Source organism: Schistocerca americana, chromosome 4 (genome assembly GCF_021461395.2).
Source record: "Schistocerca americana isolate TAMUIC-IGC-003095 chromosome 4, iqSchAmer2.1, whole genome shotgun sequence".
NCBI classification, from domain to species: domain Eukaryota; kingdom Metazoa; phylum Arthropoda; class Insecta; order Orthoptera; family Acrididae; genus Schistocerca; species Schistocerca americana.
Window position 1 is genome coordinate 536,279,666 of NC_060122.1, and position 26,498 is coordinate 536,306,163.

A 26,498-nucleotide genomic window follows, 5' to 3' on the forward strand; every position below is an offset into this window, starting at 1 on the left:
TCCATAGTACTGTAGACAAAGGTACTCATGTTGATGATGCCCCAAAAGCATTTGACTCCATCCTGTACTGCTGGCTTACCAATTGTCAGACCGGATTCAAGACTTCCTTGCAGGTAAAACCCAACACAATGCTCTTAACAGAACAAAATTGACAGATGTAAGTGTAATTTCTGGAGTACTCCAAGGAAGTGTGATAATACCATTATTGTTTACATTGCCTGGAAATGATCTAGTAGAAGGCACCAGAAACTATTTGAGATATGTTTGCAGATGGCGTGGTTATTTGTAAGAAAGTAGCAATGCCAAATGACAATATTGCTTTGCAGAATGACCTGCAGAGGACTGATGAATGGTACAGTTTCTAGCAGTTGACCCTTACCATAAATAATGTAACATATTGCGCATAAATATACAGAGAAATCCACTGCTGCACAACTCCACTGTCAATGTCAAATTGCTGGAAACAGTATATGTGGTAAAATATCTACGAGTACCTTAAATGGAATGACTACATAAAGAAAACAGCAGGAAAAGCAGATGCCAGACTGAGATTCAGAGGAAGAATCTTAAGGAAGTGTAACTCATCCATGTACAAAGTGGCATAAAAGGCACTTGATCAACCGATGCTTGAGTACTGTTCCTGTACCTGGAATCCTTACCAGTCAGGACTGATAGAAGAGTAGAGAAAATACAATGAAGAACAGCGTGCTTTGTCGCAGATCATTTAGTTAGCTTGAGTACATTAGAGAGATGTTCAAGAAACCCCAATGGCAGAAATTATAAGAGAGGCATTGTGAGTCATTGAGAGGTTTGCTGTTCGATATTCCACGAGAGCACGTTCTGGGAAGAGTCAGGCAATATTACTTGGTCCCACCTACATCTTATGAAATCTCTGCCACACACACTATTAGGTACCTTGCAGAATATGATGTAGATGTAGAGTTGTGGATTGAGAGGGAGGTGCTCCCAGCTGGAGATACATTTAAGTGTTTAACAGGGATGCTGAGGCACTCCAGAGTTTGGCAGGCAGACATGAGATGTCCTTCCTTCCAGCATGTCTGATACTGTGCTCACCTGTTGGGAAAGTCTTCTTTGACACGTGTTTAGGTACAATGGATATGACAGCGGTCAGGGGACCAAGACTTTTTACCTTGGTTTTGAGATGGAGTGCTGCGCTGTTTGTGCTCTACTGTCGCTGCATTTGCTGTGTTGGCAAAGTTGGATCCCTTTCCAGGGTCTGATGTGACAGTCATCCTCACATCTCAGAATTCTAATCAATGGCCTGTGCCCAGGAAAACTTTGAAAGATTGGATCAATTTTAAATTATCTTTCAAAGTAGGGCCCTAAGATTGTAGAGTTTCTGATGCACCTCCTTATCTGGAGCTGTCTGATTAATTACATCCCTAATTATCTTCTCTGCATACGATTCATTATGTACTTACATCCCTAATTATCTTCTCTGCATACGATTCATTATGTACTGGAGTCACAGAATGGCCTTCCCTATTGAGTCCCTGCATTTCAGCTGCCCAGAATTGTATGACTGATTAGGCTGTTTATGGCACTGATAAAATATTCCACACAGGATGCAATGACATGTCAGTGTCAATAAAAATATGCAGTTAGTAGAGAACAGATTGTGTTGTTTCCAAGAGAGAGGACTTTTGCACAAAAGCTGGTACGTACTGGGTGAGATCAGTGACAGGAAAAACGATTTTTCAGCTGCTGGATGCTTTACCTGGAATGCGGCAAAATGCTCCGGAGGTGCTAGTCATGCACATCCCACTCTCCCACCATGTCATAGCACATAGCCAGGAGAGCAACATGGAGAACAAGGCTTCCTGACATTTCTGACCCTCTAACTGGTGTTGAAGAAACTGCTGTAACATGAATTCCATCGACACAACTGGTAAGGTAGCTTGTTGTGCAGGGTCCACGATTATGTAATGAACATGAAAAATGCCCAAGAACATCATCATTTATGTTGTAACTCACTGCGTAAAAGATGAGACGGCACCTCCAGAACCAGTGTATTTAATGATCTTGCAGGGCGATAGTTCACAGTGGAAACAATGTATGGTATAGTCATGTTACAAGATAGGTACTATACAGTTCTAGCTAACTTAGGAAATAGCACGATGAGCGAGATAAGATTGAGGGTGATCATTGGGTGGCGATTGTATATGTTTCAGGTGGTGCTGGGAAGTGCCTGGGCAGCCGTCATGCAAAGTATGCACAGCCACGGTATCTCCCCCTGGCAGCCACACTTGCCAATAGTGTACTGTAGTGTCATATTTGCTCATCGACAGTGAATACTGATGTCAGAGATATCTAGGTCATAGTCCAGTGGGTTTCCATACATCACAATGCTGAAGAATGGAACCGTGGCTACTATTTCACTGCAGTATTTTTATACATTTTTTTTTTCTTTTTGAGATGTGGTTCCACATAAATATTATATCGATTGAAAGAAGCCTTTGTGTGCTTTTCGCTGTACTGCATTGTGCCATTGGTGTATTCTGACTAAAATGTTTCTTTCAAGTTAGCACCTATTAAAGCACTGTACACGACCTTCTCATACATATGTTAGACAGCATCATTCGATGGCAAAGTTTGATGAGTTTTGTTTGAAACACGTGGGCACCACATGAGTTTTCCATTCTCTGATGACTGAAATCTACAAAATTGAGGGGAGTCATGCAGTTGTTGCAAGGGGAGTGTTCCAACAGCCACTTTTGCTAATCTCTGGCATGATATTGTGCGATCCTTATTTGTACAATATGTATATAACAGGAAGAAAAAGAGAAAAACATCCGATTGTGAGAATAACTGCAGAAATATTCTACAAACATGTAATGTTTTGTACTTATTATTCCAAATGAAAACCATTTCCTTTGTTACTGCTTCATAAAAGTGACAAACCTAATATATTATAAGAATCTCTCTGATTTATGATCAAGCTATCATAATTACCTTGCAGTATTGAGAACGAAGCTGAACTTTCAAAACTTATGTTTTAATTTTTTACAGGTTGAAGTACGGGATGATGAAGAACAAAAATTGAAATTTCAGGAAATAATTGATCTTCTTGTAGCAGCTGGGTATTTCCGAGCTCGAATTAAAGGACTTTCGCCATTTGATAAGGTCTGTTTTTGCAAATTCTGTATATCAGGATTTTGTTTGTGACTGACAAGGTGAAATTACTTATTAATGATATGTAATCTTCATTATTGCAGGTTGTAGGAGGGATGACATGGTGTATTGAGACATGTAATTTTGATGTTGACGTTGACTTGCTTTTTCAAGACAGTTTTACAATAGGGCAGAAAATGTAAGTTGATAATTATACAACCATCCAATTATAATTACGTGAAGATGCCTACGAAATTAAACTGAAGCGAGTGTGTGTGTGTGTGTGTGTGTGTGTGTGTGTGTGTGTGTGTGTGTGAGAGAGAGAGAGAGAGAGAGAGAGAGAGAGAGAGATATGGTTGGGAGGGTGGGTGAGTACATGGGGGGGGGGGGGGTGTTACAGAGACAGTAGAGAAGTATTGGAAGGCAGAAAAAGGAGAGACAGTTGGATTTCAGCAGCAAAGGCAAAATTGTATTAATTCTGGTAATAATTTTGGAGAGGTAGAGAAAGGGAGAGGGAGGGAAGGGCGGAGGAATAGAGGGGGAGACAGATAAGTTCTGCAGTCGGGGGAATAGGATGGAAAATGACTACTCAGCTGAGGGTGAGAGGAAGAGATTGGGTTGCTACCCAGATGGAACTAGTGAAAGTTGAGGCCCAGAGATTACAGGTATGAAGTACACTACTGGCCATTAAAATTGCTACACCACGAAGATGACGTGCTACAGATGCAAAATTTAACCAACAGGAAGAAGATGCGCATTCACACAAGATTGGCGCCGGTGGCGACACCTACAACGTGCTGACATGAGGAAAGTTTCCAACCGATTTCTCATACACAAACAGCAGTTGACCGGCATTGCCTGGTGAAACGTTGTTGTGATGCCTCGTGTAAGGGGGTTTCCAACTTTGACAAAGGTCGAATTGTAGCCTATCGCGATTGCGGTTTATCATATCGTGACATTGCTGCTTGTGTTGGTCGAGATCCAATGACTGTTGGCAGAATATGGAATCAGTGGGTTCAGGAGGGTAATACGGAACGCTGTGCTGGATCCCAACGGCCTCGTATCACTAGCAGTCGAGATGACAGGCATCTTATCTGTGTGGCTGTAACGGATTGTGCAGCCACGTCTTGATCCCTCAGTCAACAGATGGGGACGTTTGCAAGACAACAACCATCTGCACGAACAGTTCGACGACATTTGCAGCAGCATGGACTATCAGCTCGGAGACCGCGGCTGCAGTTACCCTTGACGCTGCATCACAGACAGGAGCGCCTCCGATGGTGTACTCGACGGTGAACCTGGGTGCACAAATCGCAAAACGTCATTTTTCGGATGAATCCAGGTTCTGTTTACAGCATCATGATAGTCACATCCGTGTTTGGAGACATCACAGTGAACACACATTGGAAGCGTGTATTCGTCATCGCCATACTGGCGTACCACCCGGCATGATGGTATGCGTTGCCATTGGTTACACGTCTCGGTCATCTCTTTTTCGCATTGACGGCGCTTTGAACAGTGGACGTTACATTTCAGATGTGTTACGACCTGTGGCTCTACCCTTCATTCGATCCCTGCAAAACCCTACATTTCGGCAGGGTAATGCACGACCGCATGTTGCAGGTCCTCTATGGGCTATGGGCCTTTCTGGATACAGAAAATGTTCGATTGCTGCCCTGGCCAGCACATTCTCCAGATCTCTCACCAATTGAAAACGTCTGGTCAATGGTGGCCGAGCAACTGGCTCGTCACAATACGCCAGTCACTACTCTTGATGAACTGTAGTATCGTGTTGAAGCCTCATGGGCAGCTGTACCTGTATGTACACGCCATGCAAGTTTTGTTTGACTCAATGCCCAGGCGTATCAAGGCCGTTATTACGGCCAGAGCTGGTTGTTCTGGATACTGATTTCTCAGGACCTATGCACCCCAGTTGCGTGAAAATGTAATCACATATCAGTTCTAGTATAATATATTTGTCCAATGAATACCCGTTTATCATCTGCATTTCTTCTTGGTGTAGCAATTTTAATGGCCAGTAGTGTAGATTGGTTCACATTTTTCCTGTAGCCATTTCGCTTTGGCTTCCCTGCACCTACTATTTATTTAATTCCTGAGTGATTTATGTTGCTGCATTCCTGTTTTTTTCTGAACATTTTTGTACTTCCTTCTTTCCTCGAACGGTTGAAATATTTCATATGTAACCCAAGATTTCCTCACAATTACCTTCCTAGTACATATGTTTGCCTTTGCAACATCTTTGAAGGCTCTTTTCCGAGATATCCACACCTCTACAGCTGAACTTCCTTCTGTAGTATTCCTTACTGTAGCATCCACACCACGATCTTCAAGCACATCTCATCATTCCTCAGTTCTTTACTATCCCACTTCTGCTCACACTGATCCTTCTGTACAATTCTCTCAAACTTCAGTCTACTCTTCATCGATACTAATTTGTGATCTGGGTCTGTATCAGCTTGTTGGTGTAGCAGTTTTAATGGCCAGTAGTGTATATGCAGGAGGTTCCGCAGCTCCTTGGAGTAAACAATTGCTAGTCTCAAACCTCAATTTCCTCCATCTGATTCTGTTATCCTCGTCCTGCTCCTTTTAGCTTCACTTATCTCTCCTTTCATTTTCTTTGCCTTTCTGTCCTGTACTGACATTGTTTTTAGACTAATTGATATTGTCAGATTCTGCTGTGAAATGTTCATCTTTCTCTATTTTAATATTATAAGTCAAACAATGGAAAAACCAGGATGGAATGTAACAACACTAGAGAAGGAAAATTACTACTCACCATGTAGCGGAGATGCTGAGTCATGATAGGCACAACGAAAAGATTCACACAATTAAAGCTTTCGGCCATTAAGGCCTTTGTCTGCAGTAGACACACACACACACACACACACACACACACACACTCTCTCTCTCTCTCTCTCTCATGTAAACGCAACTTGCACACACATCTGCAGTCTCAGAGAGCTGAAACCACACTGCGAACAGCAGCACCAGTGCATGATGGGAGTGGCGACTGGGTGGGAGTAAGGAGGAGGCTGTGGCAGGGAGGGAGAGGGATAGTATGGTGGGAGTGGCGGACAGTGAAGTGTTGCAGTTTAGACGGAGGGCAGGAGAGAAGGTGTGGAGGGGGGAGGGGGTAAGTAGCGGAAAGGAGAGAAATAAAAATAAATTAAAAGACTGGGTGTGGTGTTGAAATGATGGCTGTGTAGTGCTGGAATGGGAACAGGGAGGAGGCTGTATGGGTGAGGACAGTGACTAACGAAGGTTGAGGCCAGGAGGGCTACGGGAACGTAGGATGTATTGCAGGGAAAGTTCCCACCTGCGCAATTCTGAAAAGCTGGTGTTGGTGGGAAGGATCCATATGGCACAAGCTGTGAAGCAGTCATTGAGATGAGGGATATCATGTTTGGCAGCACATTCAGCAACAGGGTAGTCCACTTGTTTTTGGCCACAGTTTGTCGATGGCCATTCATGTGGACAGACAGCTTGTTGGTTGTCATGCCTACATAGAATGCAGCTCAGTGGTTGCAGCTTAGCTTGTAAATCACATGACTGGTTTCACAGGTAGCCCTGCCTTTGATGAGTTTGGAGATGTTAGTGACTGGACTGGAGTAGGTGGTGGTAGGAGGATGTATGGGACAGGTCTTGCATCTAGGTCTATTATAGGGGTATGAGCAGTGGTCGTGTAAGGATGGACGAGTATATTGTGTAGGTTCGGTGGACGGTGGAATACCACGGTAGGAGGGGTGGGAAGGATAGTGGGCAGGACATTTCTCATTTCAGGGTATGATGAGAGGTAATCGAAACCCTGGCAGAGAATGTAATTCAGTTGCTCCAGTCCCGGTTGGTACTGAGTTACGAGGGGAATGCTTCTTTGTGGCTGGACTGTGGACTGTGGGACTTTGGGAGGTGGTGGGAGACTGGGAAGATAAGGCATGGGAGATTTGTTTTTGTACAAGGATGGGAGGATAATTACAGTCAGTGAAGGCTTCAGTGAGACCCTTGGTATATTTTGGAGGGACTGCTCGTCACTGCAGATGCGACGACCTCGGGTGGCTAGGCTGTACGGAAGGGACTCCTTGGTATGGAATGGGTGGCAGCTGTCGAAGTGAAGGTATTGCTGGTGGTTAGTAGGTTTGATATGGACGGAGGTACTGATGTAGCCATCTCTGAGGTGAAGGTCAACATCTAGGAAGGTGGCTTGTTGGGTTGAATAGGACCAGGTGAAGCAAATGGGGGAGAAGTTGTTTAGGCTCTGGAGGAATGTGAATAAGGTGTCCTCGCCTTCAATCCAGAAAGCAAAGATGTCATCAGTGAATCTGAACCAGATGAGGAAGCAAAGATGTCATCAGTGAATCTGAACCAGATGAGGGGTTTAGGATTCTGGGTTTTTAGGAAGGATTCCTCTAGATGGCCCGTGAATAGGTTAGCATAAGATGGTGCCATACGGGTGCCCATAGCCATACTGCAGATTTGTTTGTAGGTAATGCCTTCCTTTTTAAGGAGAAGTAATTGTGGGTGAGGATATAGTTGGTCATGGAGACTAGGGAGGAGGTTGTTGGTTTGGAATCCATAGGGCGCCTGGAAAGGTAGTGTTCGATAGCAGTAAGGCCATGGGCATTAGGAATGTTAGTGTACAGGGAAGTGGCATCAATAGTGACAAGTAGGGCACCGTGTGGTAAAGGGACAGGAACTGTGGAGAGTCGGTCGAGGAAATGGTTGGTATATTTTACATAGGAGGATAGGTTCCGGGTAATAGGTTGGTGTTGGTCTACGAGAGCAGAGATTCTCTCAGTGGGGGCACAGTAACTGGCCACAATGGGGCATCCTGGGTGGTTGTGTTTATGGACTTTAGGAAGCATGTAGAAGGTGGGAGTGCGGGGAGTGGTCTGGGGTAAGCATAGAGATGGACTCTGGGGAGAGGTTCTGGGATGGGCGTAAGGATTCGAGTAGTGACTGGAGATCCTGCTGGATTATTGGAATGGGATGGGATTTGTATATGTGTCTACTGTTAACAAAGGCCTTAATGGCCGAAAGCTTTAATTGTGTGAATCTTTTTGTTGTGCCTATCGCGACTCAGCATCTCCGCTATATGGTGAGTAGCAACTTTCCTTCTCTGGTATTGTTAATATTATAAGTTTTAGTCATGTTTTTTTTTTTTTTTTTTTTTTTCCTAAGCTCTGTTGATTTTGTGTTTACTTTGGGTCCACAGTCTTAGGGATGGTGCCTTTGAAAGGGAATAAAATTTCTAGAAACTCTTGTAAGAGAACCAAAATCAAAGTTAAAATTACATGGAAAGCTAATGCTATTAGTACACTTAAGCTCAAGGATGCTAGGTAATGATTAATGACAGAAAGGAATACTCAAACTTTGCCAAGAAAAGGGAGGATGGGCAGAGAGGATAGACAGGCTAGTGTTGAAGGTGCTGATTGGAATGTTTCTGAAGATTTGGAGTCTGAAGTAGTGTAAGAGTTCTAACAAAAGTATCAGTACAATCAATCATCAGATTTGCCAAATTATCACATTACAGTGCACTGACAGAAAAAATTGTTGCGGTGCTACCAGAGATGAAATGTCCTCACCAGATTGAGCCTCACCAAATTCAAGGATTGGATTTTATCCACATATTTCCTGTTATTCAGGTAACTTCACTACTGTCAGCTACAAAAATAAATTGTTAGGGAACACTCTAGACTCAGACTGAACATCTGTTTTTCTTTCCTTAGTGGCTAGTGAAAAAATCAATGGAAACAAGAGCTGAGATTGGAGATTTCTTGCGTTCATATGCGGTCAGTCAATTTGATAAACAGTATGGTGGAGCAGAAGAGGAAACCACTTTAAAGCAGCGAGCCAGTATTACCCAAAATATTCTGAGTGTGAAGGTTTGCTGTATCAAAACCTTTGTTTTTAGTTTTATAAGTTGCTCCTTTAAATTAGATCATGTTTATACCATTTCCAGTTCAGATTTTTTAAAAATTTCTTTATATTGTTTCTTCCAGGAACTCTACCACCCACAACGAAGGTTCCGGAGAAAGGGGCCACCACCTGAAGATGAGGAAACATCTGTTTACAGTACTTTATTGGAATATGGTCATAGCATAAAGATGTTTGATGTACCTGTTGGAACAGAATCAGTGAGTGTTATGCCCTGTCTTTGTAAACAAGGAATTACAAGCATCATATACATACTGTGTGATCACTAACTTTAACCACTTTCCTGTTACTGCATTGAACTACTACTCCTGTGAAATTTGTGATCACTGTATGAGATAAAACAAAAGTTTGCATTTGACCCAAATCAACACATCCCTGTATGAAAATGGTTCTTTGCTCATGGAAGTCAAACTTTATAATGAACTTTTGGAAAACATGAAAGCAAAATCTTTAAAGTCATATTTACAGCATCACTGCTTTTAGTCCATTGAAGAATATTTAACAATATGAAATAATATGTAAAATAAGTGAATGGCAACCACTTGCCTAAGTTGGACTGATGTTTGGAGCATATTCACATTAGATTTTGAACTCTAGCTCTTTCTTGAGTAAATGTTCATACATTCAAAAACACAAACACACACACACACATACACACACACACACACACACACACAAACAAACAAATGCACACTCCTGCAGGCATTCCTAACTGATGAATTTGGGGTAACTCAATAAGACGAGAATCCACACACGTGTGTGTGGACTGTTTGTGCAAGGATCATCTGGATCACCTACGTGAAAAAATCAAACACAAACAGAGTGATTTTTCAACACTTTTCATTCCTGTGCTGATGTTACATGTAGGGTCTGTCAACTGATTTTTATATTGAACCTGACCTTGATGTGATACTGTCATTCTCAGTCCAAATTGTAAGTTGCTTTGGCAGAGGATCAGAGGATTAGTTGGCATTTTGTTATTTTCATGTTGCGAGGCCTCAATGATTGTCATTGAATCTGTGCTGCTTTCAACAATTTAAGTTTCCTTGTTCATATTCCTTGTGGTATGAATACAGAACAGCTACTGATACTTAATTTTTCATCATCTTTAGCCACTTTTGTGTACTTTAAATATACTGGCATTTTATGGCCCCTGTTAACAAGGATGTTAGAGAGAGATACAGTGTTGCTGGCTTCAGGAAATTAATGCACTGCAAAAGAAAACAAAGATATATTTAAATACATGTGAAGTCTTGAAACATTTTGGTTAGTAAAATTGATGCTGTAGAATACACATGACCTGGAACTCGGAAACTGGGAGTTGCTTCCAAGCACATTGGTTGAAGTAGGGGGACAGTAGCATATATTTCTCAATTACTCATTTTCATTTCTATTTTGAAGTAACTACTAGTCTGTTCTTTTATAACAGCTATGGAAAAAAGTAGGGCACATAAAGCTGAATATATTGTGCAAACCTACTTTGTCACATGCTTCTTACTGTGCTTTTCTGGGGCACCCTTAAAGCATTTCACAAGTGATGCTAAAGAAGGGCTACAAAAACTGTGGGACCCAAGAGCACCATATCGTTAAATACTATCTTGATAGAAGGATGCCACTAGTGTAAAAAAATTACTGTAACAAACAAATTTCCCATATAATTGTGTCTCAAATCATACAATTGCTACTGTCAGCTGGGACTTTGGATACCGAGCATGATGAAACTACTGCCTCATGCAAATTACCCCAAACAAACTGAGAATCAGTCCAAGAAATAACCGTAAAACCTGAGAGTTATTAAGTCAGCATATATTTCCTCTGTAACCAGCTGCCAAGTTCATATTTTTGTGACACTGAATGATTTAGTTTTGCTGCTAAGCTTGCTTTTGGGATATGAGAAGCAGTAAGACTCATCTGGAGTAGTTCATTTGTATTTTTTGTATGGTATTTGGTCATAAATTATGTGGTGTTGGGTTGTGCTGCTGTATTTAGTGATCTACTCCACCATGGTGTATCTGATGGGATGTACTATTCCCCCAAACCAGATACCAATGTTGCCTATTCACTAACTTTCAAGTTTGTTTAGAGAATTCTATGTACCGAATAGCCAAAACATGCCAGATGGAATAAAAGGTTCTTCAGTGATTCAGACAGAAGTTATTTATTTCACATACATAATGCTCACAGCCTCATAACTGGAATTTCTTTTGTTACAGTGCTAAAAAAATAAACTGACAGCACTCATGTTAAATGTGAAATCCATGGTCAGTGTTTTGCAATGAAGCCACACAATTTCATTTGCTTGTGATACAACTAAGTGGACATATTTGTTTCTCCAATGTCAAGCTTGTATCAACAGTCTATCATAAACATCTCCTTTCCTCTGATAAACTTGTTGTTTCTGATCAGTACTTAGGGAGCAACATTTTGAAACATTATGTTGCACTCTGAGTATTGCGTAGACATGAGAAACCAGATAAGCAAAGGAAAATTCTCCTTCAAGATAATTTCAAGTGGATATGGCATGTAAGGATATATTTTTATTTGTTTGCAAAATGTTTCAAGTCAAAGATCAGTATTAAATACGAGGGTTGCCCAAAAAGCAACACACCACATTTTTTTCTCAGCTGAAAACAATGCTATGAATGCAAAACGTTACATATGTATTATTTGAAGTCTCCTTAGTGAGCGCGCTGAGTTTCCATCTCTTTCAACAGATAGCGTAGCTGCAGGACAGTTTTAAAATGGTGTCTGTAGGTGATGTATGTTACAAGCAACATGCCATCATTGAATTTCTCATTGTGTAGAAAGAAACTGTGGAGGATATTCACAAATGTTTGTGCAAAGTCTATTGAGTATCTGCTCTTGACAGAAGTACAGTTAATTGCTGGGAATGGAAGGTGAGGTCATCAGAAGGCGGTTCGGCAGAGCTCCACGATTTGCAGCAGTCGGGAAGACTGTTACACCTGACAGCCATGTCCTAGCCCCATCGGACTTCCACTTGTTTGGGCCATTAAAGGAGGGCATTCGTGGAAGACATTTTGACGATGATGAGGAGCTAATTCACACAGTGAAGTACTGCCTCTGCCACCAGGACAGTGATTGGTACCGACAGGGCATACATGCTCTTGTTCCACACTGGAGGAAGGCCATAGAAAGGGATGGACATTACGTGGAAAAATGGGGCGTGTAGATAAAACACCATTCTTCCGTGTGTGTGAAATTCTCATTATGCTCAGTAAAGAATTGTTGAAGAAAAAAATGTGGTGCATTACTTTCTGGACAACCCTCTTACAAATACACTTTCTTGTAATTTAAGTTAAACTGTATGCAAAATCATTCATGAAGAAAGATGTCACTCCCCACCCCCACCCCCACCCCATCCCCTAAAAAAACCATTAAAGTGTTCTGATACTTTTCGAAAATCATTAATTCATTATTTGTATTCATTACTTTGACAGCATTTGTAGATGAAATGATGGCATTTGCTGCTGTTGTAATTATTCAGTTATTTTTTGCAAAATGTATCATTAGATTAATAATATATAGCAGTGTTATTAGTAGTGTTGTTTATATTGGACATATTTATGGTGTCTTTAATCCACTCTTGTAATTTTTTTGTCAGAAAATGGAATGTTGTATTTCCATGCCTATTTCAAAATCTTTCTCTTTCAGGGTATCAGTGCTGATGACAGCAGTCAGGAACGTACTGTTGATGTTCAAGAAACTCGAAAACTTGAGGAGGTAACATATGTGTTAGGCATGATTGTCAGTGTACATTGTATAGTTGTGATTTATCTTCTGTGTGATTAATTGCTAACAATCACTGTAGATATTTTTGATCTTTTTGCATGGTGTGACAGCAAAAAATCCAGAAATTAATGAACAACCTGTCATCTATGGGAGAACAAGAGGTAAGCACAGATAATATCCACATATTTCTTAATTACTTAAGAAATTATCTTTATCTGTTTCTGTGTGTAGCATAACTGTTACTTAACCCTCGTCTTGGGGTTTCTGCACTTTTGTCTAAAAATTGTCATAGTGCAGTAATTTTATTGTATCACTAAGCTGAAAGAAAGTATACTTTCCTTCTTCAGTTTTATTTCTTAAAAGGCAAAAGATGATGCATGTGGATTTTCTATATTGTAGATGGTCTGCTTACTTGTGGTAGTAGCTTTTCTTTTGTCACTGATTTTTATCCCCCTTGTAGAGAATTCTCAGAGCAGCACATTTCTTACTGTAATATATAACAACTGTATAATACACAGTTTAGAGTGATGTTGCTTTGTAACTGTACTATTTGAAGCAGTAAATCATTTTAAAGAATCAGTTTCTAATATTGAAGTTTCTTATCTCTTCATGCATGAATATGGAACGTAATAAGCTGCAGTAGGTCTTGCAACTGTTTTTTTAATCAAATGTTTCTACTCTGAGAATGAGAAACTAGTTTGAATTAATACACAGTGTCTTACATTTTGTGAATTGGAAGTTTCTGTTGTGTTATGTTAGGTTGTGCGAATCACTGCTTCATCTCAGGAAACAAACAAATTATTTTGAAATGTTAAGCGAAAAGTGACTGAAGTAAATGATCAAGTAGCATGTCTGTTGAACAGAATTACAACTCTACTGCAAATTAACTTGACATTTAAGATAAAGCTGTCAGAAATAGAACTTATCTTGTGAGGAAGAAAGCAGCATTGTTGCTCAGGAATTAATAGTAAAATATTTTATGCTGGGAAGACACAACTGGTTTGTTGCATTTATTAGTGGCATTCAGGACATTTTTATTTATGTCTGAAATGACAATATTATGAAAAGGTGCTACTCGCCATATAGTGGAGATCATGAGTTGTAGATAGGCACAACAAGAAGACTGTCAAACAAAGCTTTCGGCCAACTCTCTCTCTCTCTCTCTCTCTCTCTCACACACACACACACACACACACACACACACACACACACACACACACACAACGACAGTCTTGTGTAAGGCAATGGTCACTGGCTTCTCACCCAGATGTAGATTGTGCAGCAGAGGAGACTTTGATCAATAGTAATCCAGTGCACATTTTTCCCAGTGACCCAACTTCTCCAAATTTATCTTCGAAATGTTCAACAAAAAATAATGTATTCGTTGCAGTAAAAGTATTCCCATCAGCTTGAGTATGTACTAAATACTGAGCAATTTGTTTCGCTCCTAGACGTCTGGCTTATGCCGTTTCCCATGAGGTTGCCACAGTAGGGAAAGCTACCATCTGATGAGATGGCCGGGTACAAATGGCCATTGTTTTGATGTAATTTAACATGTTTCATGTGCAAAACATGCCACCTATTCTGATTAAGGGCTCTCCCCATGGACACCACCCAGCCACAGCAAAGGCCATCTGGCATGATGGACATTGCTGAGAATGCTGATGCCCAAGAAAGATGGGCATCTACTCCTTGGCATTTGTGGGGACTAGTGACTCAGGCATCAGCAGTGCAATCCTGTGTTGTCAAGGGGCTCAGCTGAAAGTGTACACAATGAAGCTACCATGCTGGCATGGAAGTGCAAGTATTGTGCAGGTACTGTGTGAGAGGATCTTGAAAACTGCATGCATTAGGTATTATTTAAGGTGTTTCCCCCAGTTGGTCCACACTACAGAAAAATTTGAAAACTGAAGGCCAGGTCCATAAGGGAGCCACAAATTACTTCAGCCAAAAGGTAATGATTGAAAGAATATTCCAAGAAAGGCAAGCAGAACCTAAAAAAAAATAGTAGAGTTGACATCAGAGGATGCTACCATTAGAAAGACAGCAAGAGAAGGAAAGGCAGTCAGAGATGAGAGATTGCAGCACAGAAAAGAAAGTTAGTTCTGCAGTAGCTTGGGGACCTATGTTCACTACACAAATTCTCAAGAAGGGGCATGAGCCCCCTGAGAGGGCAAGAGAATCAGAATTGTTGTTCTCCTTTTGAAACTTTTCAGAGGGTGATGAATGGTGTCTTTCTTGCATTCCAAGGGGCATTAGTATAATTAAAATTTAGTAGAAGACATCATTGTTGTCTGGACTCCTGATAGGCCTGAAGTACCAAATTTTCTGCCACGCATCAACTTTTCCTCTGTCCTGAAATTTTCAAAGCTTCTCTGAAAATGGCCTGCCACTTTTCTTCATGTAGGCATTCACCTGTCTTATTGTCACTTACATGCTTCTTTTCGCTTGCACTCACCAACAGCAGCTTTGGAAGTTATGACCCCTACCAAGTTTTACATCAGCTTTGAATTTATGGGAGCTACTGGGCCAATTTAAGACCCAAGGGGTGCAAGCAGGCACTTGGAGCACCAAGCTTAGAGGGCCACAAGGGGTTCTCCAAGAGCAAAATTTGTATGCAGTGTGTGTCATAATTAGTTTACAAATTTACTAGATATGGACTTATTTTTAAAGGCCTGGCAAAGAACCCATGGAATGTCAACTAATGTATGAGGGAGGGTGGAAAAAAAGGGGGGGGGGGCACCAATATGTCACTTGTGTGGAAAAATGTTCTTGAACTGACCCTGGAGAGATAGGTGTGCTCTTCATCTGTCACTGAGCTAACTGCATGTAGGCCCTTGCAGGAATCATGGACACCAAAGGCTATGGAGGAATAGGAGGAGGAGGAGGAGGAGGAGAATCGGAATGAGCCTACTCTAGTAACCCCTGACACACCAGATACCGCCACGCCGTCTGATTGTGAACCGGTGCCCTTTGATGTGGTTCCACCCCTATGAGTGACAGGCAGTAATCTTGGGACATCACCAGCTCTCGGAACCCCTTCACACCTAGCCTGGACATCCGTGACATGATCATTCTGTGGAACTGTAATGGATATTATCGTCACCTGCCAGAAGTACACCACCTTATTTCCTCCTCTTCTGCAATTTACGATACTTTACAAGAAATAAATGACACCGATGCGATTTCTCCAACACACTATGGTTATCATGCATTCTGTCAGAGCCCTTAGAGGACATCTGGAGGGGTCTGTACATTCGTCTGCACTGATGTCAGTGAGGGATTCCCCTTGGTGCCACATTGGAAGCAATAGCGGTGTGAGGGCAAAAACCTCGCAATCACCATTTGCAATGTTTACATTCATTCATACAGGCAGGCCACTGACTTACCTTGAGTTGATCACCTCAATCCAACAAGTCCCCCCACCCCTTTTCCTCCTATTTGGGGATTTCAGTGTGCACCACCCCCTGTGGGGGGAGTGGCACTTCGTCTGATAGGGACGTCTGCTTGACAGGCTTATTACTGACCTGATCTGTCTCTCCTCAATAATGATACTCCTACCCAGTTCAGTGCTGAACATGAAATCTTTGCAGCTAACAATCTCTTACCCCAGTCTGTGGCTTCATTGCATTGGTCACTGCGTAACAATCTTTGTGATACTGGCCACTTTCTGGTGATCCAGTTGCTTTCTTGCCACCGCTAGATGAACCAAGTACCGTGTGAGGTGCTTCAAAGAGCCACCTGGCAGTTGTATGCCTCTGCTGTTACCTTTGTCCCCTCTCTGTCAGATTGCATGGACAAGGTTGTGCAAGAAGTCTCTGACACAATCATCCACACTGCTGGAACTGCTATTCATCTGTCTACAGGTGTCTAATTAAAACAGCAAGAAGGAATGCTGAGAGCACTAAATCTCCTCTCTAGGGATGTACACCTCTTTGTCGCAGGTGTGGACCAAACTCTGTAGCCTTCTGGGCCACCACTGATCAACAACGTTCCGGATCTTGGCCTTCAGGGTGATCTTTGTACTGATGAATTGGTTTTTGCTGAATACCTTGCGACCCATGTTACGACAGCGTTGGCATCCTCTTCTTATCTGGCTACCTCTGTACTGCAGGAATGACAAGTTGGAGCCACCCCCCTGTGCTTCAGCCTTGCCCAGCCGTATCATATAACGAACCTTTCATTGACTGGAAACTGCTTCAGGCTCTCGCCTCATCTCATGATATGGCCCAGGCCCTGATTCAATTCGTAATCAGATGATCCAACAATGTTACTCATAGGTTACATCTACTCAGGGTCTTCAACTGTGGTTGGATATGGGGTGGGGCATTTCTCGCCATTGGATGAGTCCTGGGAGACTCCTCATCTGCTCTGATGTACTTGCCATCCCAATCCATTCTACAATTCTCCCTAAATTCTGTTTCAGCTTTAGCTTCAATATTGGCTTCATTGCCTCAGTCTTGCTGTTCCTGTATACTTTCATCATCAGAACAAGTACTTTGCAGACGTCATTAATTTCAGATGAACTGCCCCTGGTTTGAGTGACTTATGACCTTGCTGTTAATTTCCTTAACCCCCTCAACCAACCAGCCAACAGACCCACCCAACCAACTAACCAACCATCTTGCTTATACACTTGTGATGTATCTGTAAGTAGCCCATCTATGATTAAATGCTTATTATATGTAAATTGAAGGTGAAGGGGGAGAAAGGAAAGAAAGAAAAAAAAGGGCTTACCAATTTCAGCTGCATCACGATATTATTTGGAATCAACGGTGATGAGTGAAAATTTGTGCCTAACGGGCTTCAAACATCAGGATATCCTGCTTAATAAGCAGGTGAGTTAACCACTGCGCCACCTGGGACACAGTGTTTATTGCAAATGCACAGACTATCTTGGCATGCCTCTCAACCGATCCACATTCCCACTGAGTGCCACCTATCCACTGTCCCTGTTTATTTCCTCAATGGGGCTCAGCATTGATTTGTGGGGTACGGGCTTGGCGACCCCGGGGTTCCTGAGCTGGGGACTGGTAAGCGCCGCCAATCCTCTGTCATTGTAAGCTCTGGGCTGTGTGGCACGTCGGTGGAACATGTGTCTCAAGGAATGGGGATCTTGGCTTGACCGCCCGGATCGTGAGGACAGGGTAAACCCCTATAAAAAATCCAGGCAGCTGCACCAGGAAAGATCAACAACAGTTCCGCAGGGAGCATCCAGAAGGTACAAGAAAAGCAGAGTGTCTCTCAGTGTGCTATTTCTCCCTCATCCTCGAAGGGACAGGGTGCAGGGAAAGGCTTATGAAGTTCAGGTCAAAAGCTGTCCCAAGTGCCATCAGACATCATTCTTCCCTCTCTGACTGATGAGGAGGATATCATGGAGTTACATGCCTTGAATCCAGGCAGCTCCTCCACCCCCCTTGCTCTTCAAGTGTTTCACCTCCCCAGTGCAAAGATGGGGGTAAATTAAAACTTCACTGATAATGTGGCTTCCATACTACAGTGGAACATGAATGGGTTCAGGACCCATGTGGAGGAGCTGAAACTCCTAGCACAGGCATGTCTCTTGTGCTTTTGTTTACAAGAAACTCATTTTAAAGATACAGATGTCCCTGTGCTACAGGGCTATACACTATACTGCAAGGATGACCTGTCAAGGGAAGGGGCCAAGGGAAGTATCACAGTGTTTGTCACTAATGTGCACAACTCCTCTGCCTTCCCCTTGGCTACTGACTTGCAAGCAGTTGCAGTTCAAATTCATGTTTGTCGAAGGATCGCTGTTTGCTCACTGTATTTACCTCCGCAAGATGCACTAGACTCTGAGACTCTCGGGGATCTTATCACACAAATCCCACAACCATTCCTCCTCCTGGGAGACTTCAGTGCCCTATTATGTCCTGTGGGGCTTAACCAATACTTGCCACCGAGCGAGGTGGCACAGTGGTTAGACACTGGACTCGCATTCGGGAGGACGATGGTTCAATCCCGCATCCGGCCATCCTGATTTAGGTTTTCCGTGATTTCCCTAAATCAGTCCAGGCAAATGCCGGGATGGTTCCTCTGAAAGGGCACGGCTGACTTCCTTCCCCATCCTTCCCTAATCCGATGAGACCGATGACCACGCTGTCTGGTTTCCTTCCCCAAACCAACCAACCAATACTTGCCCTCGGGGTTGGGTTTTGGAGGGGCCTCAGGACAACTCACGAGCTGTGCATCCTTATCATGGGTACTCACACACATATCTGTACTGCTACTGGATCATTCTCAGCCATCGACCTCTCTTTCTGTTCTCCCACCCTCGCAGACTCTGTTCAGTGGGAGGTCATTGACAACCTTCATTCCAGTGACCACTTCCCAATCTGCCTACTAAGTGGCTCACCACCTGAAGTTAAGCCCCCAAGACGGATGGTCAGCAGGGATAAGTGGACGCGTTTCAGCCAGCTGGTTGTGCTCGAACAGTGGGACATAGTCCAAGGATTGGTGGACCACATTACACGAGTGATCCATTGTGCCACTGACTTCTCCAACTCACAGTCCTCAGGTCATCTTAGGAGGCGGCCAGTACCTTGGTGGACAGATGAGTGCCATTCTCTGACTCGGGAAAGGCGTGCAGCTCTTTGACATTTGAAATGCCGACTGTCAGCAGACAACCTTAGGGTCTTTCGAGTTGCGAGTGCCAGTGCCTGACACATCATTAGGAAGAGTAAGAAAATGTTGTTTCAAGTGTTTCTGGACTCCATCAATCGTTCCACTACTTCTATAAAAGTATGAGGAACCATCTGGAGAATTTCTGGTAAACGCAGCTGTTTACTGATAGCAACAGTGCTGAAACAGGGGTGCCTCCAAACACCACCCAGAGACATTGCTCAGATGCTGGCCAAACATTGTGCACAAACTACTGCCAATGCAAGCCAGAATCCAGCGTGTTATCCCTATCATGCGACTGTAGAGAGGGAAAAGTTCAACTCCAGTTCCACCAGTTCTGAGGCCTACAACTCCCCTTTCTCCATGTGGGAGCTCAAATTGGCACTGACCGAGATTCGTGGCACCGCACGCGGTCACAACCAAGTCCGGTACTGCCTGCTTCGACATTTTCCGGTGGCATCAAAGGAAATCCTCCTGAAATGTTTTAATCTAATTTGGCAGACAGGAAACTTCCCCAACTCGTGGAGGGAGGCAATTCTGATCCCTCTCCTCAAACCAGGAAAGGATTGCACATGTCCCAGTGGTTATCGGAGTGTTGCCTTAACGAGCTGTGTAGGAAAAAACCTGGAGCAAATGGTTAACCGTCATCTGGTGTGATTGTTAAAGACCAGGCAACTCCATAGCTGCTCTCAGTGTGGATTCCGAAGGTTTCGGTCCACTGTCGACAACTGACCCTCCTTGAGGCAGATATTCAGCAGGCTTTCCTCCATAAGCATCACCGTATCAGCATATTCTTCAATATAAGTAAAGCATACGATACTACTTGGAGAGACTGTATTCTCGCACAGCTGCATCAGTGGGGCTTTTGTGGCCACCTCCCTATCTTCATAAGGTCTTTCCTGTCTCAGTGGTTTTTTAGGACCCAAGTTGGTGACGCACTGTCTGATCAATTTGAGCAGGAGAATGGTGTTCCACAGCACAGAGTTTTAAGTGAACCCTCTTTGCCATAGCCATCAACAGTATCACATCTACGTTAAGGAGTCGTGTACAGTGCTCCTTATTTGCAGATGGTTTATCTGTTTTATGTTCCTCCTCCAGTGTTGCAACAGTGAGCCATCAGTTGCAACTTCAAGCATGGAGGTTAGAGGAGTGGGCTGCAAAGATGGGATTCCAGTTTTCTTCAGATAAGTGTGTTTGTGTGTGTTCATTTTAATCATTCTCGTCATCTTTTTAATTTGCTTGCCTTGAATATGGGAAACACCATCCTACATTTTAGAGGTGCAGTGCAATTTCTGGGCCTCATTTTTGACTCTCATGAGAGACCTGAAAGCCAGAACCCTGAAGGCACTGAACATCGTCAAGTGCTTTAGCCATAGGTTTTGGGGAGTGGACAGGGCACATCTGCTTCAGTTTTATCAGGCTTTTGTGCATTTGCAGCTGGACTATGGTTGTACGGTGTATGGGTCAGTGAGGCCCTCTTTCTTGCGGATCATTGACACTGTCCGTCATGAGGGGATTCGGCTGGCTATGGGTGCTTATCGGATCAGCTCCGTACCTAACATCTATGTCGAGGCGGGGGAACTGCCACTTACCGTCCAGCACCAGCTTCTCATGGTGCGTCAGGTGTGTAAGTTCGTTGCAGTTAAAACTTCACTCGCACACCATACTGTTGCTCGTCCACCTCTGGAACCTCTGTTTTCCAACCGTCCATGAGCCACAATGGCATTTGGGATCCGCGTGTCACATGCGATGGAGTCACCTGGTGTGAAGCCAGTACGACCCCAAATCCAGGGTTTTAACTGCCCGCTGCCCTGGTTACTGGAGAGGCCCAGAGTGATTTTAGATTTGGTGTGGTACAGGAGAGATAGCACTGCTGCTTCCGTTTTTAATGTTTTTATTTTATTTTATTTGATATTTTCTGATCTCTGTTTTTGTGGATGGGTCTAATCAGGGGGACTCTGTTGGTTGCTCTGTCGTTTTCTCGGATTGTGTTGTCAAGGTCAGATTGCCTCCAGAATTTACCGTCTTCATCACAGAATTATATGTGATGTTGCGAGCACTGGAGCAGATGAGACATTCTCCTGGCTGTTAGATTTCTCATTTGCTCAGATTGTCTGAGTGCCCTTTACTCTCTCCAACATTTGTATCCAGCAGGTACAGTAATCCAGTATATCCAGGATGCCCTCCTACAACTACAAGGACTGAGGAAGGAGGTGTCTTTCTGCTGGGTACGTGGGCACATTGGAATTGCAGGGAATGAAAGGGTGGATCGAGCGACCAAGGAGGCGTGTCATGGTCCTCTGGTATTTTGGTGTGCTATCTCGTCACATGCAAAGACTGTGTAGATGGAAACACGAGTGGCTGACAGTCACCTATAAAAAGCTCCATGTCATAAAGCCCACAACTCAGCCGTGGAGTACTTCCTTCCAGCCATGTTAGCGAGATGATTCTTACTCATCTTCACAAAGGCCACAGCCCTATGACACATGGATTCTTACTCCGGCAAGAGGACCCTCCAATGTGTGGTGCTTGTGGGGTGCAGATCACAGTACACTACATTTTATTGGACTGCATTTTATTTGCTGACCAGCAGACTGTAGAGGATTCGCTAACAGATCTGCCGTCTATTTTATGTAATGATCAAACAGTTTGGTTAGGGTTTTAAAGTTTTGTGAATTGTCCAACATTTTTGAAAGATTTTAGGGAGCTGTTCTTAATGTGTCAAAGGGTGGCTGACTCACCCTAGTTTTTTGTAAGTGGTCAGCCAATCACATTCCCTGTGATTTTCTTTTAGTTCTACTGTGTTTTGTTTTCTCTGTGCTTTAATTCCTTGATTAGCTCTCTTCTCTCATAATTGGTTTTAGCGCATGTGATGCAGAGTGACTGTGTGGTCATTTCAAGCGCATGGGTGTACAAACACTTTTCATTCATCTCCACATTCGTTTGTTTTCATAAGTGTAAGGGCACTGATGACCTCGCTGTTGGGCGCCCATCAGATCCACACACACACACACACACACACACACACACACACACACACACACACACACACACACACAATTATTTTCCCCATGGTCACTACTCTGAGATTCCCGCAGGAGGTCGGACGTACTTGTGCATCCACACTGAAGAAGGTTGATGCATTGCCCATCGAGGAGAAACAATTATATGAACGCGTGGTATCTTTTCTATCGGATATGTCCAAAAGAACAAACATCACGCATTCGTATAATTGTTTCGCCTAGACGGGCAATGGATCGACCTTCTTCAGTGCAGATGCACAAGCACGTCTTGACATCCTGCGGGAACCTCAGAGTAGCGGGTATGGAGGAAATGGGCAGGGACTGCAGATAAGTGGCACTAGGTGGGAATGTGGGTCGGCTGAGAGGTGTGTCAAGATAGTCTGCATAGTTGTGATAAACACTGTTTCCCAGGTGGCACAATCGATAATGCACCTGTTTAGTAAGCAGGAGATCCTGTGATCGAATGCCAGTTTGGCACACATTTTTACTCGTTGCCATTGATTCCGTTTAATGTCCTGATGCTGTTGATATAAGTAATCCCTTTCCTTTCTCTCTTCTCTCGACCCCCTCCCCCCCCCCCCCCCCTCCACCTTCTATTTACATATAATGTATCACAGCTGTGGATTCTGCTTGGTACCTGTTCCTTTGGACATGTCCAAAAGAACAGACACCAAGCATTCATGTAATTCATATAAATGCTTATTATTTGAAATGTATGGTTGGTTCAGGTGTTGGTCAGATAATGTTGTGGAAGCTGCACAATCTTTCAATGAAATAGCTGCTCTTCATCTTCACGTGACTCACCAATATATACACTGCCTTGCTAAAAAAGTGCAGGCACTAAAGCATGGGGCTATAATGTCATTGTCGATGAATCATAGAGTTGGAGAAACAGATCACAGTCTCCGCATGCATGACATGGGAAAAGTGCGACCGCAAATCACAGCCCAGTGCTCATGCGGACAGTGTGTTGGTGACCAGTTTCAGTGTGGGGACTGGGGATTCATTTGCCTGGGGTTGATGATGCCTTAGTAATGCCAATACTGGTTCCCATGCCTTGCTGAGCTGAAATCCTCTGTCTCTGTTAATCAGGTCTTTACTTATGTGTACCTCAACTCCTTCTTTAATGATGGAGTCCCAGTATGTGGAAGCAGACAAAAGGATCTTTGTGTCTCCGTAGTTCATGCTATGTCCCATGTCAAGACAATGTTCAGCAACAGCAGACTTTTCTGGCTTACTCAGTATGGTGTGACGTCTGTGTTCAGCACATCTGTCCTTAACAATGCAACACGTCTGGCCAGTCTATGATTTTCTGCACTGGCACAGGATTTTATATATCCCTGGCCTTCTTAGACATAGGTTGTCTTTTAATAGAACCCAGCATCATTTGAACTCATGCTGGAGCATGGAAGACGCATTTTGTGTGATGCTTCTTGAACGACCTGCTGATCTTAAAGGACACACCACCGACATAGGGTACAAAAACCATTCTTGTGGATTTCTCCATGTCTTCAGGATGTTTGTGAAGTTTAGTGCTTGCAGATTGAAATGCATTTCAAATCCATTTATCAGAATACCTGTTTCGCACAAACGCAGAGTGAAGATGACCACATTCGACTGATAAGCTCCCTGCATCTGAGATAACTCTAGTCCTATGAACGCCTGTTCATAATAAGTCACTGCACTGGAATGAGTGATGGCAGACTCTGTGACCCAAGGAACCATCTTCTTTTTTGCAGGTCAAGACATCTAAGAATGGGTGATCTCCATTTTTCTCCACTTCTGTGGTGAAGCAAATGCACAGATGGCGAGAGTTAAGGTGTTCCAGAAATGCAGGAAGTGTTTCTGCCCAATGTGGCCATACTACAAAGGTGTTGTCCACATAACTCCAGAAACATTTAGGTTTCAACACTTCTGACTGAAGTGCTTTTACCTCAAAGTCTTCCATAAAAAGGTTAGCTACTATGGGAGATGTCATCTATGATGGCCTTATAGCCCCACTCTTTGGCGCCTGCAATTTTCTAGTGAGCCAGCATATATATCGGCGAGCCACTGCAGCAACACATCAGTAAGCACTTGAAGTTGATGAGCAGCTGTCTTGTTGAAATATTGTGCAGCTTCCACAACATTATGCAATACAATGCCCATGAATCAATGAAGCAATTATTTCATCGGGAAAGTTCAAACAGCACAGTTGAAATGTAGCTGATCAGAGGACAAGGAATGTATCCGGAAAGTTCAAACAGCACAGTTGAAATGTAGCTGATCAGAGGACAAGGAATGTGTCTTGGCCCTGTAATGAAAGGGAAACTGGAAAAGAAAATGGTCAGCAGAAGAAGGGGCCAGTTGTATTGGTGTACAGTGGCTTGGAATCATACATACATTTGACGTAAATGAGAAAGAGATGATTTTAGGCACAAATGATTCTCAGTTGCACAGCCAGTTACAATTGTAGAAATCTTATTGTATTTCTTTAATGTACTGTGCTGTCATTATTAGGTAACAAGGTGTACTGAAGGCCTGCCAAATTACAGTTTTGTCGGAGTTAAAAACTGCTTGCCAGGTCTAGTTAAAACTCTGCTCACATTTATTCCACTATCAGCAGCAAGTCCCGCTTCACCCAAATGTTGGCTTTGAGAAGCTGTAAGGCAGATTCTGAGGCATTGCTCAATGGGAGTCCATTATTTTAATTTATTGAAATGTCAGCACTGTGAGTTTAGAACACAGCCCCAGTAAACTGTTGCTTGGGTAAGAAATTGTATGTCTCATAATTAACAGCTTCTACTTCAGTGACGCTATGTTATACAGTTTGTATGTGTTGTGACATCCAAAATTTTAGTCCACAAACCATTATACAATGCTTGGTGGAAGGTGCTTCATGCCAATATTAGCCATTCACTGGCCAACTGGATTCATATGAGTGAGAGAAATTGACTGTCAGTGTGTCTTTATATACTCATCCTAATCTCTTTGTCTTATTTTGCTGGTCCCTACAAGAGGCATATGACAGGAGCATTAGTTCTGTTATCACAGTGTACCTATCCATTAAAGCACCGAGCAGGGTTTCATGTAAACATTGCCATATTTATATTACAATTACCATTGGAGTTCTCTAAACATCTCTGTAACATTTTCATGTGGGCAGTGACTTGTTGTGCACACTGTTTGAAGATGGTATCTTTCTTCATTTTGTGTCATTATGTCTGAGCTTTGAATGCACTCAAAGATCTTGCAACAGAGAGGCTGTATAAATGTTGGGCTGTAATCCTTTGCATCTATCCTCTTACATTTACTATAAACAAAACTATGGCACTAGTACTCCTTGCACAGCTGTTTGACTGTCTGGTTTACTTGGTCAGTGTATGTTGTATGAATCTGCAAGGTGTATGCTACACACCTACACACAAGGTCTACATAGGCTAAGGTAATATTAAACCAGTCTGTCACTGTCTTGGTAGGTGGATGATGGAATTTTGGGAGTGTGGGAGGGCAGAGGGGAGGGAAAGAGGGTAGGGGGGGGGGGTTGTAGGTGTGACCTCTCACTACGATATATTATTGATTGACATGCTAACAGCTATAACAACTACATTGAGATTATGGATGACCAGATATGGAAGGTAGGTGTGGTGAACATGAAAGACTGAAAAACATAGTTCGAAGGATTTTGTATGAAAGAAAAGGAACTTCTTGTAAGTAAAACTCAGAAGTAGTATCGGAATAAGGGAAAGGAAAACTATACATAAGTTATCCCACAGGATGCTTTATCAGCTGCTATGAATCTACATCTACATGACTACTCTGCAATTCACATTTAAGTGCTTGGCAGAGGGTTCATCAAACCACAATCATACTATCTCTCTACCATTCCACTCCCGAACAGCGCGCGGGAAAAACGAACACCTAAACCTTTCTGTTCAAGCTCTGATTTCTCTTATTTTATTTTGATAATCATTCCTACCTATGTAGCTTGGGCTCAACAAAATATTTTCGCATTCAGAA

General features: G+C 43.0%; 1 protein-coding gene across 2 annotated transcripts in view; it reads left to right on the top strand.

Annotated features, from left to right (window-relative positions):
• LOC124612862 (coiled-coil domain-containing protein 93) overlaps positions 1–26,498 on the top strand; it is an 82,419-nt gene that overhangs the window by 16,361 nt on the left and 39,560 nt on the right. Inside the window, exons 2-8 of one of the 2 annotated variants that reach the window (XM_047141292.1) lie at positions 3,031–3,144; positions 3,237–3,331; positions 8,681–8,792; positions 8,877–9,032; positions 9,150–9,284; positions 12,757–12,825; positions 12,945–12,995. In XM_047141292.1, the coding sequence (XP_046997248.1) occupies positions 3,031–3,144; positions 3,237–3,331; positions 8,681–8,792; positions 8,877–9,032; positions 9,150–9,284; positions 12,757–12,825; positions 12,945–12,995 (732 nt within the window). The remainder of the gene's footprint in view (positions 1–3,030; positions 3,145–3,236; positions 3,332–8,680; positions 8,793–8,876; positions 9,033–9,149; positions 9,285–12,756; positions 12,826–12,944; positions 12,996–26,498) is intronic. The other variant, XM_047141293.1, reaches the window with a different exon arrangement.